At 43.3% G+C, this 21,040-nt stretch overlaps 1 protein-coding gene across 2 annotated transcripts in view; it reads right to left on the bottom strand.

The window, feature by feature from the left end:
- Positions 1–21,040, bottom strand: part of mmp16a (matrix metallopeptidase 16a (membrane-inserted)) — a gene marked incomplete at its 3' end in the record, with an annotated part of 79,379 nt that overhangs the window by 43,910 nt on the left and 14,429 nt on the right. The window contains exons 2-4 of one of the 2 annotated variants that reach the window (XM_079291964.1): positions 9,441–9,589; positions 1,427–1,441; positions 1,070–1,192 (exon numbers count right to left, since the gene is read on the bottom strand). In XM_079291964.1, coding sequence (XP_079148090.1) covers positions 1,070–1,192; positions 1,427–1,441; positions 9,441–9,589 — 287 coding nt within the window. The remainder of the gene's footprint in view (positions 1–1,069; positions 1,193–1,426; positions 1,442–9,440; positions 9,590–21,040) is intronic. The other variant, XM_079291965.1, reaches the window with a different exon arrangement.

Here is a 21,040-nt window from a genome sequence, read left to right as displayed (position 1 = left end):
CCGCTCTTATACTGTAAACAGCTCAGGAGTAAACCGGATGCAGTTGGCAATAATGATTCTAGCTTTGAAACGGATAATCTGTGATGTTATTGTACTCATTTTTCATGAAAAGGGACCAAAATCCAACTTTTTTTTTTGGCGGAGGCAGGCAGTGTCATGGTACCGTTGCCAACTCACAGCGTTCTACTGGTTTCACGGAGAGAAAAACCGAAGGTATTTATGCGTTCCGTGTCGAATGCTAATGCTATGAAATGCATTGCAATGCTTGGTAGCCGCTAGCATCAGGGTGCAAATATTGCTTTGCCGAATACATAACAGCGATCTGACCAGGATTTCGTGTGTTTATGACACATTTTCTAGATGCTTATATTAGTAGTCTATAGTTGTGTTTGGAGTGTGTAAAAAGTGACTTATATGATAGTGTTGCCCATACGTTGCTGTTTAATCCGGTAAATAGTTTTTACAAATCCACAATATTTAGCAAACAATAAATCCATTTTTCGGCCAACATTTTCAGGGGGGCTAAGATTGAGGAGGTTGTTAACTTAAAGCAACTTCGGTTTAACCTTTGGGTTTGCAGTTTTCCGTCCTTCATATGAATCCAAATATTGTGCTCAGCAGTTGCTCCTTTGCTCCACAAGACGAAATTGGGAGACAGTTAAAAGTTCTACCAATACTTGGCTGTTTTAAATGAGCTACCATTGATTAAAGCTTTCAGGCAGGATAAGAAAAAGAGAGCAAGAAGTGCATGCAAACAAACAAGAGCAGGCTGTTTCCTTTTCTGTCTCTCTCTCTCTCAAAGGAATGTGCATCTTAATGAAAAGGTCAACGACACTGGTTAAGTCATGAAGCCCTGTTTGTGTGCACATACTAGGCTAATCGTGTTAGCCGGATGTCTTCACAGCTTGACAAAAGCCCCGTTGATGGGTCGAGTCAGTGTGTGGGATCGTCTGTGCGTGTCGATGGTGGTTATGGGGATTGGAGGAAAACCGGGTTGTTGTGAAGCTGCCTCTACATGAAGCAAACAAGCTTGACCGGCGTGATCTTGGCACATTTTAAACCCACCCACCTGTATGTGATGTGTTTGTGTTGCCACTTCTGTCCTGTCAGGGCATACCGCCGTTTCCTGACACTGAATTTGGATGCGCCTCCTATCTGGTCGGGAACCCCACATCTTGGCTTCTTCATCCACCTGCACGAAAAAAACGAGAGGAAGCCATCAATCATCATTCTAGGGGCGCATACTTTTCAAAATTCTTTCATTCATTGCATTTCAAATTCTGATCAAATGTAGCGCTTCGCATTCGTGAACAGATGCAGACTTTGTTAACACGTGAATTCACTACACATGAAGTTACTTCAAAATCTAAACACAACACATGCAACCACACGTTCACTCACGTATGACACACAGAAGGCGCCTCACCTTATCGTGTTATCGCTACTTCGGCAGCGAGAAGCGGGAGGAGGAGAGAAGAAGCACAGGCACACCGTTAGCTCATCACGTTTCAGCCCAGCGGTGGGACAGCTGTTAGTCTGCATTCACACCGCTGGCCACCACATCGCCATGTCGCGGTTCAGTGGCCAATTTGAGCTCATTGCTATTTGTAGCACGGATGGTATTTCGGTGTTGGTGGGGACAAATGTCAGTGAACACAGTATTTTTTGTATGTGTGTTTGGCAGGTAAAATGATGATGGCCCGAGGGTTTAAACTGGGTATAACCTGAGCTGTTTAAAAACAAGAGCATATTACAGTAAGTACATATTCTGTATATCATCTGTTTGATTTCTAATATCCTCACATAAGTAATAGGACTTTGATTCTTAATGCAAAGAATAATCTTATTAAAACCTCTTTTACAGGCCTCAGGTGGGTTTAACCTCCACTACATCCATGTGGAGACTCCAGAGACTCTTCTCGTCTTCGTGGTTACAATAACGTGAGTTCTTCCTCTAAACCCACGTCGTCCTTGACTGCTGCGTTGAGGTTCGACCGATCGCATGAGTGGCGACCGAACGCTGTCCCTGTTCTTCCACTGAGTATTAATACTTTGCCATTTCGCAGCCTTTGATCTGACAACAGAAGTGTACTCTCCGTGAAAGGCCCCTTTGATCAAATTAAGACGCCCCACTTAATCCGTGTTAGGGTAAATTAGTGTCTTGGCAAAACCACTCTGGGTGCCTTCAGAATACAAAACGGGATGAATGAGAGACTCGTCCCCCATTTGTCCCCCGTTCTGAAGATGTCTTTGTGAGCTTCAACAATCTTTAACCGCTGCTTGTTCGTTTGCTGCGCATTTTACCTCCTGGCTGTTGTTCCCTCCCATTGTAAAATTTATGTTAAAACTATGAAGGCAAATCACTGTCAAAATCCGAGAGCGCAAATGAGATCCATGTGCGGGCGAAAATCAAACAGCCGCGCACGTATTTTACTTTGATGAGCGCTTTTACATCACTCTGCGAGCACAATTTTGTCACGCGCGAGCAGAATTCACTCTCGCGGGAGCAAGTCGCTCGCGAAGCTTAAACCTGCTTGCTCACGAAACTTTGACCTGCTCGCTCGCGAGTCTTTTACCTGAGCAGTTTTTCTTACCCAGTCGCCATTGTATCTCTACATCTAATTGGTTACAATCCTCGTCTTGGGATAGACCGGATATCACTCTGACACAGACATTAGTTCTGATAGAGGTGGTTTTCGGACACTAAAAACTACTCTACTACATCTCAAGATGTTCTACATTTGTTCTACATTGGTACAGTATTATTGTATACACTCTATGTGGATTTAAGATTATTCGAATGTCCAGACCACTAAAATCACAGACATGTAGACGTACGTGAGTGCCACCGGAAACCGGATGTTAACATGTGTTAGCATGTAGCAGAGTAGCAGAGTAAGCAAGATGCTGCAAGACGCTGTTTCCAGAGGACACTAAACAATGATGCTCACGGCCGGGACACAATACACTGTTCACTCCTATCCACATGATTGACTGTTTACACCTGGCACGCATGATCCTGGATCCCCTGTCCGCTGTCACTCTTCCTCTACGTTCATTCATCAGCCACATTCATCCCCTACAAGCAACACTAGCTCCCCCTGGCGGCATGGAGGGTCTCCTACTACTCTTTCCCTTGCCTCTACCGAAACCTCTACTCCACGACCCATGAACATTCCCATGAGAATCACAGATTTGCGCTCACGTCATGACAGGCTTCATCTGACCGAATCCCATGCTACTTTTGAACTACAGCTGACTAAAGTGGGCCGGCTAAAGCCGTTTTACTATTTTTTAATTTACCGACCTCCAGGTCCTGCAGGTCAGTTTTTATCAGAGTTCACAGACTTTCTGACCTCTATTATCGAGCTAGACAAAGTGCTTCTGGTTGGTGATTTTAATCTGCATATCAATGATACCACAGACTGCAGTGCCACTGAGTTTCTCATTACTGAATCTTTTAATTTCACGCACATGTTTCTGGCGCCACTCACAGGGGTGGTCACACCTTGGACCTTGTGTTCTCTCTGGGTCTTGCTATTGATAATACCCGTTGTGAGGACCTACTAATCAGTGACTATAAATGTATTTTCTTTTATCTTTATGTCAATGCTGACCCCTTGTGTCTGAAACAAACATTCCACTCCCGCATTATTACTCAGAGTACAGCTGATCAGTTCTCTGTGCACTTTTGCTGTGATATTAACACAAATCTTAATGATGTTGAACTCTTGATATAGTCTTTTAATGAACATTGCACCACTTTGCTGGATAAAGTGGCACCTCTTAAGGAAAGGACCAGGGCTGCCTACAACACTTCTCCGTGGATGACAGACGCTGTCTGCAGCCTGAGACGGAAGTGTCGCAGGACAGAGCAGCTCTGGAAAGCCACTGGGCTAGAAGTGCATCGCTCATATCTCAAAGACCTCAGAGTTTCATTTAATACTGGAGTAACGGAAGCTAGAACTGCTTATTTTGCCAACTTAATCTCTTCCTCAAAGAGAAATCCCAAGATTTTATTTGACACAATTAAGAGAATTGTTTCACCGTCTGTCTCTACATTGCCATGCTGTTCTGTTGACGATTGCAACAAATTCCTTACCTATTTTAATGATAAGGTAACAGGTATTAGGTCTGGCATTCAGCCTGGGATTTGTTCATCTACATGTAGCTCCTCGCAATCTCCTGCTGTTCTGGACTCTTTCCAGCCTATCAGCCTTCAAGACCTGATGGACTTAATTAACAAAACAAAGCCATCATCTTGCCCTCTGGATATAATACCAACCTCTCTATTTAAGAAAGTTCTGCTCTTATTGGCCCTGCAGTAACATCCATTATCAATTCCTCATTGTCTACAGGAATTGTCCCTTCCTATTTTAAACATGCCACTATCCAGCCCATATTAAAGAAACCAAACTTAGATCCAGCTTTGCCCATGAACTACAGGCCCATATCAAAACTGCCTTTCCTGTCCAAAATTGTAGAGAAAGTGGTGGCCAAACAACTTACTGCTGCACTGGAGAGGCACAACATGTACAACAAGTTCCAGTCTGGGTTTCGCAGACAACACTCTACTGAAACCGCTCTCCTGAGGGTTTCAAATTACATTCTCATGTGTTCTGATGCAGGTGACTGCTCTGTGTTAGTTCTTCTGGACCTCAGTTCTGCATTTGACCAGGGGTCTTCAACTAAAATTCCAAAAGGTCCAGATTGAGAAAATCTCCTCGGGCAAAGGTCCGAAACATTAAATAATATCTAACTGGTGCTATTTAGTGCCATATATATATATATATATATATATATTGAAGAAGCCTAGTAGTAGTACCAATGTCTCTGTGTAGTCAACAACTGTCAAATCAAATAAAGAAAGTACACATCAATTATATTTTAACAATTATTATTCTCAGTTTTCAAATTTAACTGGATGGATTATAAATAATACATAGAAATACATAAATAAATGTTCTTCTCATTTCAAGTGAAATAAGAGCTGGATTAAAGAATAACATAACAGACATAACAGAAAGCTTTTGAAAAATGTGCATTAAAATAAAGTAATTCATTTTAGAAACATTCATTTCACTGAATTGTCCTGCAGCTTTAAATTCAGTTCATTCAGGTGTGAAGTGATGTCAATAAAAAAGTCACAATATAATATCTTTGTCTTCTAAAAAGATAAATCAGTGAGCTTGGACTTTATCTGTGGTTATTAACACTTGTTTAAGCTCTATTCTCTCTGGTAACATCATTGTTGGACAGTGAATTCATGCATTAGGATTCTGATAATTTTGGGCTCTTAGGTTTATTTTCTGTGTCTTTATTTAGATGTGAGTGGGTACGTTTGTTCAAAGGAGTTGTGCTTTGTCTCGTAGTGCGCTTCATTTGCCGCTTTTATCAATAGTTACGGTTTCTGAACATATGAGACATGCTGGTTTTAACTTCCTGTGGGAAGAATTAACATAGAAGAGTCTGTTCATTCATGCTTGTAAATTATATTCTCTCTGAACACGTTTCTCTTTTTGGAGAACGTCATGTGAGATAACCTCTCTGATTAGCGCAATTTTCCTGCTCTTGTTTCTATTTCCTCGTCTCTCCCCCGTCTGTCACGGTGTGTGTAAACCTCGCTCAGTCAGGAAACTTGTCAGAATACTCACATTTGATTGGAGGAGCTGCATCACGTGATGTGATTTACAACGCATTGGTCGGTGTCTCCTGCACCGCTGAACAAGTACCGTAACGGCTGAATAAGATGCGCCGCTTAAAAGTAAAAACTCCCTGCCTAATATGTATGATTCCGAAATATCGATTTTAGGTCCTGGGTCCGGATGCAACTGCGTCTGGGTCCGGATCTGGACCGCGGTCCGCCAGTTAGAGACCCCTGCTGTAGACCATAACATCCTAATCAAGAGGCTACGTGATTGGGTGGGCATATCTGGCATAGCGTTAGACTGGTTCACGTTACCTCAATGACAGAAGTTTCAATGTCTCTGTGGGTGACTTTGTGTCTGTTACCTCTCCACTGTCATGTGGCGTACCACAGGGCTCGGTTCTGGGGCCTCTGTTATTTTCCCTTTATCTTTTACCTTTGGGACCGATTATAAAAAAGTTATAATGTGTCCTATCATTTATATGCAGATGATATCCAACTCCATCTGTCATTCAAACCCAGCGAGGCATTCACATTAACTCGGCTCCTGGACTGTGTCAATGCCACCAGAGACTGGACGGCAGAAACCTGCTGACAACTCAACGACTCTAAAACGGAGGTCCTAGTTATTGCTCCAGATGAGTTTGTCCCCATGATCAGGCAGAGTATTCGTCCACTCTCCTCTGCTGCCCATTTCAACCTGCACAATCTAGGGATTTTCTTTGATCGATCCATGTCGTTTGACCCCCATGTTAAGCAGCTGTCCAGATCATGTTTCTTCCATCTGAGAAATATCAGTAAACTAAGATCTGTAGTATCAACACCTGATTTAGAGATGATCATACACACATTTATCTCTTCACGCATTGACCACTGGAACTCACTTTTCACATCACTCAGTGTATCTATCTGCTCTCAACCGTCTGCAGGTAACCCAAAACGCTGCCGCCAGATAGCTCACCAGGACAAATCGACGGTCTCCCATCACCCCCGTACTCTGATCTCTCCACTGGCTCCCTGTAGCATTTAGGATACACTTCAAAATTCTCACCATCACTTACAGAGCACTTCACGGTCAGGCCCCGACTTATGTAGCTGATCTACTTCGCCCCTATTCACCCGCCCGCACTCTCAGGTCAAACGCTCTAGGTCTTCTGTCAGTCCCACGCACACGATTTAAGACACGTGGTAACCGAGCCTTTGAGGCAGTGGCGCCGAGGCTCTGGAATGCTCTGCCTGCAACTCTACGCCTCGCAGATACTGTGAATACTTTTAAGAACCAGCTCAAAACCCACCTTTTTAGGCTGGCGTTTGAGTAAAAACCCATGTCCTAGACCTGCTCTTAAAATATGTTTTAATTTTTATTATTTTATTTTTTATTTTATTTTATTCTGTGTATGTAATTTATTGACCCTAGGGTCACATTGTGGTTTTTTATGCTTTTAAATTTCTGCTGTTAAGCACTTTGTGATGTCATGTCTGTGAAAAGCGCTTATTTCATTTCATTTCATTTCATTACATTTGTCTGACAGGTTTTGTAAACTTTTCAGACTGTAGAGGCTGATGAAATACAAATTATGTTAATAGAGTTGTTAAATACAATAATTAAAAATGTGTTAAAGTCAAGTTGCTCAGATAGGTTTAAATTCACGCCATCATTCTATTACAGACAATGTGTGTTTGATAGTCAAACCTCTTGTGACAAACAGCTCGAAGAAACTCTTTGATCTTAATTGATTAAAACATGATGTGATCATATTTAATCATACTGTTGTGTTTACAGAAGAGATATAATATAGTTGTATATAATATGAGCAACAATTTGGACCTGCTCAAAGATCTCGAGCCAAGATTAGGGACCAGTGTTTGTATATTAACTGTTAAATCACTGACAAGTAATTAGTGGATGAAAAAGTATTCAGATCCTTCACTGCAGTAAACGTACTAAGACCATACTGATGAAACAATAATTCATTACGAGTAAAATACCTGCATTCAAAACCTTAATCAAGTCAGGGTAGGAAATTTACATATTTTTTAGGGGGCAATTTTTGCCCCCACTGACTGAAATCCAGGGGCATTTAAAAAAAATTGGGAGCACTTTTTGAAACTTGTGAAATAACATTTAACCTTTGTTAAAAATAATAAATATACTTATTTAGGCTTACAGTATATGAGCAATTGTCATCAAACGGCAATAATAAGACTATTAGGCAGTCGTCTACAGATTCAAAGTGTTTTATTAGATTTTCTGAACAAAAGACAAACATAAATCAGACAATCATATTCTATTTTATTCTTATTTCTTTGTAGTTATTTATTGTTATTATTACATTTTTTAAACAACTATTAACAATTATTAAGTCAACGATGCCTTGATTACATCAGTCGTATGGAATTATTGAGAAAGATATTTTTGTAGCACCTCAAATATTGTGATATTACCCATTTTTTTCCTGAACATATGCATTCGTCATTGTGTGGAATTGTTGTGAAAAAACATTTTTATAGCACCTTCAAATTAAAAAAAATGTGCCATTTGAAGGTACAAATTCAGTTCAGAGTTCTTGCTGAGTAAAATATCTTAATTGACTGTCAGTCAGGTATTATTCATTTCCAGCTACCCTCAAATCAAAGAATAAAGACACTTTACGCACAATTTAGGTGTATTTTCCCTTTAACTCACGAGATGCAGGTAGCATGTTTCATACTTAATGTGAATATAATTAATTTAATCAAATTTCAATTTTGCAATATGTATACTTTGTCGGCATCTTATTCTGAAACCGGACGTTCGTCTGAAGAAACCGGATGTTGTCTCACGTTAATCTTTCCACTAACTTTCAAAGTCCTTCGCTCGCTCCCGATCTGTGCCGTTTGAATGCGTTTACCGTGAATTTCAGCATATAGGTGCACTAACATCAGTCAAGGCGAAAATCAAAACCATTCTATGGCAACTGGACCGGGTCATATAGGCTATGATGTTTTTGACAAGTTCATTAAATTGTCATTATTATTAGAGGAAATTATGGCGGCATTTTTTTCCCCTCTCCTAGTGATATCAGGGGCAAAATTATATTTCTTAGGGGCAGTTTTGCCCTTTGCCCTCGTGTATTTCCGACGCTGAGTCAAGTATGTTATTATCAGCAAAATGTACTTTAAGTGCAGAAAGTAAAATCTCCCCGTCTGTGTCAGAGTGATATCCGGTCTATCCCAAGACGAGGATTGTAACCAAATAGATGTAGAGATACAATGGCGACTGGGTCTGCCCACTTACTGTCAAAAAGAAAAAGTGCTCGCGAGCGAGCAGGTGAAAGACTCGCGAGCGAGCGAAATTCTGCTCGCACGAGACGAAAATTTATGTAAAAGCGCTCGTCAAAGTAAAATACGTGCGCGGCTGTTTGATTTCCGCGCGTGCATTGATCTCATTTGCGCTCTCGGATTTTGACAGTGATTTGCCTTCATATAAAAGAACTTCAAATTTCAGTGTTGAATCAAATCATGAAAAACCAAGCAGGAATAATAATTTTTTGGTATTTCAATAATTAATTGTTTGGAGATTTCCAAAGTAACATGCATGTAAAAGAAATGACACTACTTACACGACTAAATTAAACATTGCCGCTTCTTTGTACTTACATTAAACACCTATGGAGTCACTGAATAACTGGCAGTGTCTTCCTTCCTGTTAAATGTCTTACAACTTCCGCCCACGTTTCCTTATCTTTTGAGGGAACTCGTCAGGATGAAAGCTCGGAACTCAAAGTCCCCCCCTTCAAAACATGTGACTCACCCTATAGTGCTGCTGTCCAGAGAGCCTGTGACATTGAGGCCGTAGCGGCGCTGCATGGCAGCGATAGCGGACTGCATGACTCGAGCAGAGCGCAGCACCGACATTCTGGGGTCTGCAGGAGGGAGGTAGCCGTACCTCTGGAGCCATGACTGCAGACAAAAGAGAGGGAGGGAAGGGTGAGTATTTACAGGGAAGGGGTTCCAGGTGACACGCTAACGTCTATGCAAAAGTGACTGTACACTGAGGGTTCAGGGAATTGCCTTATTCCCTGTTCTATATGACCTAGAACACCATTAAATCACCATCAAGATACAACTTAACGATAGAAACATAAGTAAGAAAAACTAAAGGCATTTTTCCAGTAAGAAACCTCCATACAATGTTATAGAGCAAATTGTCACTTGTTATCTTGTCATTTGGCTTGTCAGGGACAGGCTTTTGGTGTAATAGAGCTTTCTGTGTCGCTATAAAATCCTGCTGGAGGGAATCACAGCTCAGATATTTGGACCGGGGCGAAGATGAGGGCTCGGCTGGGCTCCCCACGGAAGAGGCTTTAGGGATTTGGATAGTCCCAGCCTCTCTGTACCCTCTCAGTCTTCATCATAAAGACGGCGAATGGACTCCGCCTACTGCTGCATTTAGCAACACACAGCCAACCAACCAAAAGAAAATTCAACCAATAAAAAAGAAAAACAGATTGTACTGTGTTGAGAGACAACCCAAAGACGCAATGAGCTGTCTTTGAGACTCTAATTCGTCACCCGGCATCACCGCGCCGCGAAACCTGAGCGCTATCCTGGTACACGATGTTGCCGAGCTGCTTCAGTCGTTCTGGAGGCCCGGTGCCCAGGATAGCATACACCAGGGGTGTCAAACTCATTTTCACTCTGGGGCCAAATCAGCATCACGGTCGCCCTCAAAGGGCCGGTTGTAAATGTAAGACTGTGTAAATGTAACTACTCCTAACATGTTGGTAAATAACTGTCTCTGCATTTGATTATTGTTTATTCAAGTGTTAAAATATTGTACATGCAGTTATATACATGTAAAAATATATTTAAGCACATTTCTGTTATTACAACTTAAATCCTTTTAATTTAGGGTTAAGAAACCCACATTACTCTATCAAAGATCAAACTATTAAAGAAAATATCAAAGACAAATATCAAACACAAGTTATTACAATCACTTTATCCAATGCTTAAAATCCTTTCAAGGGTGCGTTTGCACAATCCCACGTGAAGTATTTCATCTGTTGTAAAGCCACGTTTAAAGTAGTCTTCAATGTAATCGCAATACATTTCCATTTCAAATGTACAGTAACCAGCCAAAGAGCTGCTTCTATGACTGTATCTCATAGTTATGACTTTCTATCTCATACTTTTGACTTTCTATCTCATAATTTCGACAATGGGGATCTTGTTTTTATCAAATCTAACTTTAAATTAAATTTTTATTTTTTTCAATTTAAAATTTCTTTTTTTAATCTGGCGGACATATAAAATGACGTGGCGGGCCGTATGTTTGACATCCCTGGCATACACACTAGGGCTGGGCGGTATGACCAAAAATGCATATCACGGTATTTTGTAAGATTCTGGCGGTTTCACGGTATATCAAGGTATTTTTTTTCCCGCGTTAAAGCATTAATTAATTAACGCCGAAAATAAACAGCCAGCCAGCGAGCGGTGAATAGCTGTTTGTGTGGCGTGTCTTCCGTTTCGTCACTTCCTGTTTCCTTCACCTACATTCCCCTGGGTCCTCAGCCCCTTCATGGAAAGAAACGGGATTAGACCGTAGGATTTAGTTGTTAGTAGGTGTTGTTTAGGTTTATTTCTTTAGTTATTTATATATATATATATATATTATTTTATTATCAGAACAGTGAAGAAAAGGTTACCCTGAAAATGCACACTCCGGTACAGTAGGTGGCGGTATGCACCTATGCAAGTTGGTTGCGATCAGCCATTGGAATTTAAAGAAGAAGAAGCCCCTCCATGTACAGCTTCTTATCACAGTCTATAGACAAATACCACACATATTACGATAATCAGTGTTGCATATGTGTCTGACCAAAATACCTTTTGTTGTTCAGTCTTTGTTCATCCTGCATCGCTCTTTTCTGTTCTTCAATGTAACGTTACTGGAGCGACAGAGCCTCACCCAGCTGTTGCATGCAGTTTGGCGGTGAAATTCTATAAATGTACAATTATTAGTGCTACAAATTGTTTATCTGTCACAAACTGTTGTGTCGTGGTGTTTTGCCCTGTTAAAGAGCGTTAGTTGTGGGTTGTTAATTGTTGTTATAAAGTTATAACCATGACTAGGGTTCCCTCTCAATACATTTAAGACAACTAGCTCCGACGGTAGCGCCCCCAGCGGCGAACAATATATTTTGTTGCCTGTTGAAGAGCGACAGAAGTTGCCTCGGCTGTGCACCGGTATGACGGAATATGAAAAATTCATATCGTACGGGAAATTAAAACCGGTATACCGATACCGCCCAGCCCTAATACACAATGAGAACGTGTGTGTGCACGCATGGTGCGAGAGCGGGCGAGGAGAATGCATTAAAAAGGCAAACTGTTCTACAACAATGGCACAAATGTGAGTGTGCAGCTTCTGTTGCGGAGAGCGGGCCTCACTTCGGGCTCCAGAGCGCTCCAGAAACTCAATGGAAGGCCCGTTTGTATCTTTTCACAGAGAGCTACAAACTGGGGTGAAAAAACAAGACTCCTGTTACAGTTAGGGTTGGGTACCGAAAAACCGGTTCCTATACGTCCGGTACCTACCGGACCGAAACGTAACGCAGATTTCGGTGCCTCCATTTCGGTGCCTGAGCCGATTGAAATACTTTGTTTACACTACTCCGGATCCGCCCCCCTCGGATCCGCCCCAGAGTCGACTGCTATCTGTAGCTAGCGGTCAACCTTTTAACAGAGAAAATGCCAAAAGGTAAACGGTCAAAAGTGTGGCTGTATTTTGCAAAAAAAGATGTAAACAACGCGACGTGCAGCAAATGCAACAAAACAATTGCGTGTAAAGCGGGGAACACATCAAACCTCATGAAACATCTGGCAACGCATAACATACACTTGAAAGCGGAGGCATGCACCATGTTCGACTGCCTGCGTGAGCCCATGCCAAGCACATCAGCGGGCAGTGTGGGCCTCCCTGGCCCCCGGCGATGGGGAGACTGGTCCCACCTCTGAAAAAGTGGGCACCAATGATGATGACAACAGCAGCCTTACCTTAAGTTAGTAATGTAACGTTGATTGCAAATCTTGCATTTATAAAAGTAGGCCTAATAACAAATGATAAATTAGCATTAACCATGTTTAAGTTAGCTAGCTAGCTACTAGCAAACGGTAGGCTACCTACCGGCATCATAGCAAGTCAGTATAATGTTAATGAAACTTGCCATGGCATGTGCAGTGATGCTTCTGTTGCCTGTAAAATATTTAACATTATTTATGTTTATATTTTTGGCTCTCCAGCTTCAACAGTGACCCCATTCACCATGGCAAAGAAGGCTCCCTTAACAAAAGAGAAGGTGGAGGAACTCTACAGGTCTGTGACCAAATTTGTGGTCAAGGGACTGCATTCTTTTTCTACTGTGGAATCTCAATGGTTCCGGTAAAAAAAAGTGATGTGACAACAATGGCTCTTGGCAAAGATAATTAACAAAAAGAAAATAACGGCCCAACAACACTTCCAAAGCTCATATATTCACTTTTTATCTCGTTTGTTTAATCTGGACGAAAGCTGAAGTGTAAAAACAACACGTTGTGGTTTTATGGGAGGTGATGTGGCGGAGTTTTACTTGGCCGGGTTTCGCTGTTCACTTAAATAGTCTCAGGAAATGCAGTGACTTAACCGCAACACCTCTTTAAAGATCTGGGAAAAATGAAACGTAAGACACCTCATTTTATAGATCCCCCGGTTTCCTAATATAATCCTGTGAATTCATTACGAAGTGAACCAGGAGCTCAAGGCCATCCTCAGGTGTGTGACCACCACTAATCCCTCCTCTTGGAGCCATCACCTCCCGTGGCTTGAGTACGCCCATAATTCCCACACGTCAACTGCCACCGGACTGTCTCCTTTTGAGGCCTCTTTGGGCTATCAGCCTCCCCTGTTCCCTAGCCAGGAGATCGAGGTGGCAGTTCCGTCAGTCCAACACAATGCCCGTCGTTGTAGACGGGTGTGGAGAGACTCGGGTGGCTCTGCTCCGCATGGCAGAACAGAATAAGAGAGTGGCGGATCGGCGTCGTATCCCAGCTCCGGCCTACCGTATTGGACAATCGGTTTGGCTTTCGACCAGGGACATCCCCCTACGCACCGAGTCAAGGATGCTGTCTCCCAGATATGTCGGCCCTTTTCCCATCATCTTCATCATCAATCCAGTAGCGGTCAAACTGCAGTTGCCTCGCTCCATGAGGATTCACCCGGTGTTCCATGTCTCCCTCCTCAAGCCTGTTGTCTCCAGTCCCCTAAATCCTCCGCCAGAACCCCCTCCACCCCCCCGACTCTTCGAGGGGGGCCCCGTCGACACGGTCAATCGCCTCCTGGATGTCCACCGTCGAGGTAGGGGGTTTCAGTACCTCGTGGACTGGGAGGGTTATGGACCAAAGGAGCGGTGCTGGGTGCCGCGATCCCGGATCTTTGACCCGGGGCTACCACCGACAGAACCCCGGTAAACCAGGCGGTTCGCCTGAGGGGGGGGGGTACTGTTAGGATCCCTGTCTGCTCCTAGTGTGTGCTCCTCTGTTTTTCCCCCTGTCTGTTTTGTTATTGTGGGCCATGTGCTTGTGTTTTGTTTTTTGTGTCAGCCTAGTTTCCACCCCCGTGTTCCGCCCACTTCACGCCTCTCTCCTTAGGCTCAGCTGTGGCTCATTCCAGTGATCGCCGCTGGCTGGCTTAAATACCTCGGTGTTTCACCGGAGCGTCATCAGTCCGTCTGATTACCAGTCTGGTCACGTAAGTCTGAACACCGATTCAGTGAAGATCGTTATCCGTTTGTTTTCTGTTCCTTCAGTATTGAGTGCGGTCGAGTTTCCCTCCCGACTCCGGAGGAGAAAGAGGAGTGACTTTAATTTGCTGGACAGTTAGTCTTCGATTTTTGTTTGTTCATTCTTTGACTCCTCCTGCACATTTAAATAGTCTTGGCTGTGCGTGCGTTTGGGTCCACCAACTACACTACCCCATAACAAAACGCCTTTTCGTGCTGGCATTAAAGGGGATGAGCAGAGAGGAAGCTACAGTGTCTAAACCAGACTTCATTTGTACTTTGTAATTTATGCGCGCTGTGATTGGCGCACCGACAAATCCCGATGGACGCGAATTCGCGTCCATCGGCCCAAACGCGTGAGTTGACATTTTTCAACTTACGCCCCAGCGCGATAGCCTATCAGCGTTGAGTTGCTCCCCCTGGCATCACTGACTTCCTGCCGTTGTTGAATCAGGAAATAAATACTGTAGCCATCTGTGTTCACCCAGAGCTCTACGATACCTCATATCAATAGAGACCGGACCAAACTATGTGTATACATGTGTGTGTGTAAACCATATGGTACAAACAATGAATAGACGCTGCCGTATTTACGTCTACATGACGTTATTCCGCACCGATCCGTCCGAGCTCCATTGAGAAGACAAGTACAAATTGGCATCATTACGTAGTTATTTCGGAGTCCCTTTTTATCGGTTTATTGCCGTTAAATCACAGCCAAATCAGTTTATTTTGTGTTCATACAGCTGTAGTAAACAGCGACCTGTGGCTTGCTAGACACAGTGAATACAGCTCGATAAAATCCACGGAGCTCCTCTGAACAATATTATGAACCCAGACATGACGGCGTTTAGTTTCCCGGGATATCTGTGACTTCCACAACACGCAGAAATAGGTTATTTTTTCCATGGTTAATGGAGGACAGTTGAACGGCTCTCAGGTTGATAAGCCCCGCCCCCTCTCCGGCGCGATTCGTGCGAATGTACACAAATGGTCCCCGGCGAGACCTGCGGCGCAATTGACGTGAATTTGCGCCGTGTTTGGTGTGAACACGGCATGAGGCCTGTAGGTAGGACCGTGCAGCGATGAACTCGCCGACTCTCGTCAGCGCGGCAATGTCCAAACGTTACGTCACGGTTCACATTTCTTTGGTGTATGAGGTAAAATTCATAAAAACCGAAGGGGTTATGAAAGTGTAAACTGTGATTCAGTTTTGGGAAGCACGAACAATTGATTGAACCTCATTTCACCCCGCCGAGGCTGGTTTGTTTCGAGCTTCTCTTTTCTTCTCTCGCAGCGTTTCAGATCTTTCCCCGTTAAAATAGTATCACAGATACCAGCGTGCGAAGCTGAAAAGGGCATGTTTTAATCTCGCAGGAAGAAGTGAGTTGGATCGCGGAAAGGCACGCACACAAACTTAACTTAAAAGCTTTTGTAACGCCGCAAACATTACAGGTACAGAGAGAGAGAGCTATTGCCAACATTCAAATCTTGCTTTTAATCCTTCAAATCGTATTTTTAACTTTCAGAACTCGTGTTTATCCTCACAAATCTTCCGATTGTACCTGAAGGAACATTTACATTACATATTCTATATAGAAGAAAGAAGAAGAAGAAGAAACCATTTTTATTGTCATATACATGTACACGAAATTTGACTTCTGCATTTGACCCATCCCTGTCTATAGGGAGTAGTGGGCTGCCAATGATAGGCGCCCGAAGAAGCGCTAGGGCTATAATAAAGCTTAATTCATTTAAATCTGGTATCACACATACACTTCTCTCCTGCAGTTCTTTGTCATCCTAACGTCTACTCCCCCCTCTCTCGTCCTGTAATCATCCCCGTCCCTCCCTCACATCTCCTCTCTGACATCGGAGGGTTTGTCATTGAGACCACGTTCGGCTTTGTCCTCCAACCACTGACTGCTCCAGTGAAATTTTCTGGTGAAAGAAGATAGTGATGAAAACGTATACAGCTTAGACGTGGCACTGCATATTCAGCTGAACCAAAATCAAAATGCTGTGGGGTTGTTTTTTCCCCTCTTTGCAGTCTCAGAATGCTGCACATCTGGTAGATTGTGCTGGTGGAGAAGCATTGTGATCAACACGAGCTTCAGTACATCAGGTGGGTTTAAAAAAGACTCTGACCACTTTGTCCTGTGTGGGCGAAAACATCGAGGAACCGTCTAATAATTCATAATTAATTTGTATTTACGACCTCAACATTGCTTTGTAGACACAAATGACTATGTTTACAGATACTTTTTATTTTTAGACGTTTTGAAACCCTGCTCAGAACATTAAAAAAAAAGTGTGTATGAAATGTATTTGCAGTATGAGCAGTACACGGCTATCATGTAAATGAGCCGCAATGAAAAGTGAGACGTGGTATGTATTAAGTGAGGACAATGCAGCCATTATCAGACACAGAGGTGCATTAAAAAAAAGAGAGGCAGCAGAGATAGAGGGAGCTGGGACTACTGTTAGATATGTCTGTCACTCACACATCGACAGGATATTGGATGGTACGTGTGTCTGAATGCAGGAGGTGGTGTGATGGAGAGACCACGGAGTTTCTTTTTATACAGCAAGACAGCACAATAAATTAATATTTGTACGCAGAATTACAGATAAATGTCATAAATACTGTACAGGGGTGTCTTGAATGCACATGTGTATATGCTTAAGAGTATTCCAACTTTTACAATTGCATTTCAATATAGTTTTAGATTTTTTTGACCACGACTTTAAATTCGTAGCTTCCGAGGCCAAGCTGAAATAACGCAAAATACGTCACTGTGACATCACTAGGGTTGGGTTTCTCTTTTTTGCAAACTTTCCTCAGTTCTTCAGTCACGTAGAAAGCACATCCACAGTCCACAGTCAAACGGACACAGAAGTTGCCGCAGTTGCACTTCCAGAATCCTAACAGACACACCCTCAAGATTCAGAGAGAGGCCTGAGGTCAAGGCTCAAACGTATTAATACTGCATGAACGTTCAAAGATTGAATCTAAGCCTTTGATTCCATCATCATGCCGAAGGTTATAGATTTTGTCTCGACTCACGCGTTTATTAGTATTTCGTGACTTCTGTTGGGAAGAGTCATTACACTACGGTAGACTACGGTGACTGCTAAAGTGTGGCTCCCAGTGCATCGCTTCTTCCAGGATAGTCCCCCATCTTCTTCTTCTAATTCTAAAGAGACAAGAGTAGACCCTGGAAATGTGTTTTGCTGAATCACCACAGAGCTCTTTACTGATATCTGTCCTTATCTCGGCCTGTTTTCTTTCTTCATCCTCCCCTCTTCTCTTTCTCATTGATCCACTCTTTTGTCTTCGTGATCTATGGTTCCCGGTGTCCTGCTAATGTAAGACAGCTCCCCCCCCCCCTTATTCAATAAGTCAGAACATCCTCCCCGTCGTCGCTCCGCAAATGGATAACGAGGGAGCTTGTGAGCGTAGACGAAGAAAGCTGAGCAACGGGAGTATCGAAGGAATTTGATTATTGAGAGTGAAGATAAATCTGTTAGAGCAGCTACCAACAAAGAATAGCTGCACTGCAACACGAGGAGGGGGAAATGCATGAAGCTTTCCTGACATCTGATTCAACAAAATTTTAAAATGTTTGAGGTTTCAAAAAAATAAAATAAAAAAAAACACTCACCCCCATCATGATGCAACTCTCGTCCAACCCGCCAAGTGGGGACACGTCATCAAACAAAATAAGCCCCTCATGTGTAATGCAATAATTATGCTGTTAGAAATGTAGCCGCTCTTCTGGAATGAGTGCGCCGGTATAATGAGGTTAAAAAACGTCTCCAGAAATCGAGGCACTCTTGAAGTGTAAAGATAAGGAGTCCACCAGCATGCCCTGATGAAGGCTAAAATGTCTGAAACGCATCGGTGCCTATTTCTGGGTTCGCCACACTTGATTTCCCTCCACTTTGAAGTCGATTTCTCTCATGCTTCTGACGGCGGACGAGCCCGGCCTCACCTCACCTCTTCGCACAGAGCATTTCCTTTTTTCACCTTTATCACACAGCTTGTGGTTTATAATCCTGGCCAAAAACAAGACACTTGAGTGTAGGGTTGTCACGATACCAAAATTATGACTTCGATACGATACCTGCCATCAGTACCACGATACCCGATACTTAAGATACGATACCAGAATTCGATACAATACCACAAATATGATACGATACTGGTATATTGGTATCTACTGGTATCTATAATAGTAATAAATAAAACATCTGTATGGTTCCCCTTTTTACCAGTTCGTTCCTGCCCAGCTTTTTGAACACTTAATAAATGGCATTAATATTAATGTTTAACCTCTTCGCATCTTTTGAGCCTCTCTCATATTTCCCCTGGCTTTCAAACACAGCTGGATGGGAACTCTGTCTCAGTGTTGCTGCTGAATCTGCTGGCATCTGTCTGACTGTCTGTGGGAGTGGGTGGATAAACAATGCTTCATTTACTTGCATAGTGAGTTTGATATTTTCACTTCATATTTTATCTTAATTCATGGAATAATTATTTTTCCTGAACTAAAAATAAAAAGAATTAGCTCAAGATCCACCCTCAGGCTCCACCAGCATGTAGCCATTTTGCATGAATTGTGTTTCATTTAGTACACTTCTGTGTGCATTGTGACCTCATGATCATATAGGCTTGTTGTCAAACTAGGCTAAGGCTACTCGTGTTAGCTGTATATAGGTGAGCTTGGGGGTGTTCATGTTTATCATCACATTTGCTTACCCGTCGTTCTTTGAACTCTTTGAAAAGTTCGGGGTGTCTGTCTGAAAGGTGCTTTGCCATGTTAGACGTGTTTCCTCACTTGGTCTGTGTGGCTTTGAAACACGTTTCGCAGACGGGTCTCTGTAGGTCAGTGGGGACCGTACACGGACCCCCATTTCCGCTTTTGGTTTGGTTTTTTCCGTTTTTGGTTTGAAACGAGAAACGAGAATATCATGGTATTTTCGTATTGTCGTTTTTCCGACTGAACGGTAAAACAGACTATCAAAACGTACACGGACCTTGATGCATGTCTCACTCGCTGTGAGTGTGAGTTGCCTGTTGCTGTGTGAGCGCTGGGCCGCCCCGCCCCCTTTCAGTCAATGCCTGCAGGCAGCATGACAGAGAGCGGAGCAGTGAGTGCGCTCTGATCACGCCTATTTTAATAAAGTATCGACACTAAAAATATGCAAAATCGTATCGTTTTTAACGTACAGGTACCGCGGTACCTTTTTAGTATCGATACACCGTGCAACATTACTTGAGTGCAGTTATACAACCACATCTGATGCACTGCTCTGGTTCTCTGAGGGATCTTATCAAACCCCATGCGACCTTTCAGGTACAGAAAAGTCTCCAGCAGAGAGAACAAAACCACAATCAGACTCCAACCCTCCCCCCACGCTTCCAACACACAGACGCCATGCATCGGGAGAAAGAGATGGCAGAGAAGTGGAGTTAGTCAGAGGCCTCGCCCTCACACGGGCAGTGAGGTGAGCGTGGAGCGCTCATGTCCCCGGGCCACCTCTGAACCAGCCGGCTGCTACCTGGCCAGCAGAAGGCCGGGACAATGAGCCAATGGGTTCCATCAAGAAAAGGCCGACCTGGAAGGCGATGGGGTAGCTCCATTATAGATGAGACGCGCCTCAGGAAGCACCCGGTCGTGCGGTGTGTTTGGCGCCGATCAGCTGATCGGAGCTCGGCCCCCTCGGGTTACGGGGACAGCGTGTCGACTTGTGCGCGCGGGCATGAATTGTTTATGGCGAGTTGTGGCAGCTCAGGTTTAGTCAGTCTTTTGACATTTAAAGTGACTTTTAAATGGGATTGACTAGGGCTGGGCGACATACCGGTATGCCGGTTTTAATTTCCTGTACGATATGAATTTTTCATATACCGTCATACAGCCGAAACAACTTCTGTCGCTCTTCAACAGGCAGCAAAATATATTGTTCGCGCTGGGAGCGCTACGGACGGAGCTAGTTGTCTTAACTGTATTGAGAGGGAACAATTAAAAACCCACAACTAACGCTCTTTAACAGGGCAAAACACCACGACACAACGGTTTGTGACAGATAAACAATTTGTAGCACTAATAATTGTACATTTATAAAATTTCCCCGCTGAACTGCATGCTGGTTAAAGCTCGCTAACAGTCTGCTAACAGCTGGGAGAGGCTCCAGAAAAGAGCGATGCAGGGTGAACAAAGACTGAACGTCAAAAGGTATTTGGGTCACATATGCAACGCTGATTACCGTAATATGTGTGGTACTTGTTAGAAATGTACGTTGGACAGTGATAAGAAGCTGTACATGGAGGAGCTTCTTCTTCTTCTTTAAATGCCATTGGCGGTAATGCGTCAGTCAGTTGTTTAACAGTCAGTTGTTTAACAAGCTTCAATATGCAGAAGAAGACACTCAGCTAGCCGCTGGCCCAGGGGTCGACAACCTACGGCTCTTCAGCCCATCTGTTGCGGCTCCCTGAGTCTACATCAGGGTGTCCCCAACTGGCGGACCGGATCCGGACCCAGGCCCTAAATCCGATTGATAATTCGGAATTATACATATTAGGCAC

This window comes from Melanostigma gelatinosum (assembly GCF_949748355.1).
Source record: "Melanostigma gelatinosum genome assembly, chromosome: 20".
In the NCBI taxonomy this organism is placed as follows: domain Eukaryota; kingdom Metazoa; phylum Chordata; class Actinopteri; order Perciformes; family Zoarcidae; genus Melanostigma; species Melanostigma gelatinosum.
This window is presented reverse-complemented; position numbering and strand designations above follow the sequence as displayed.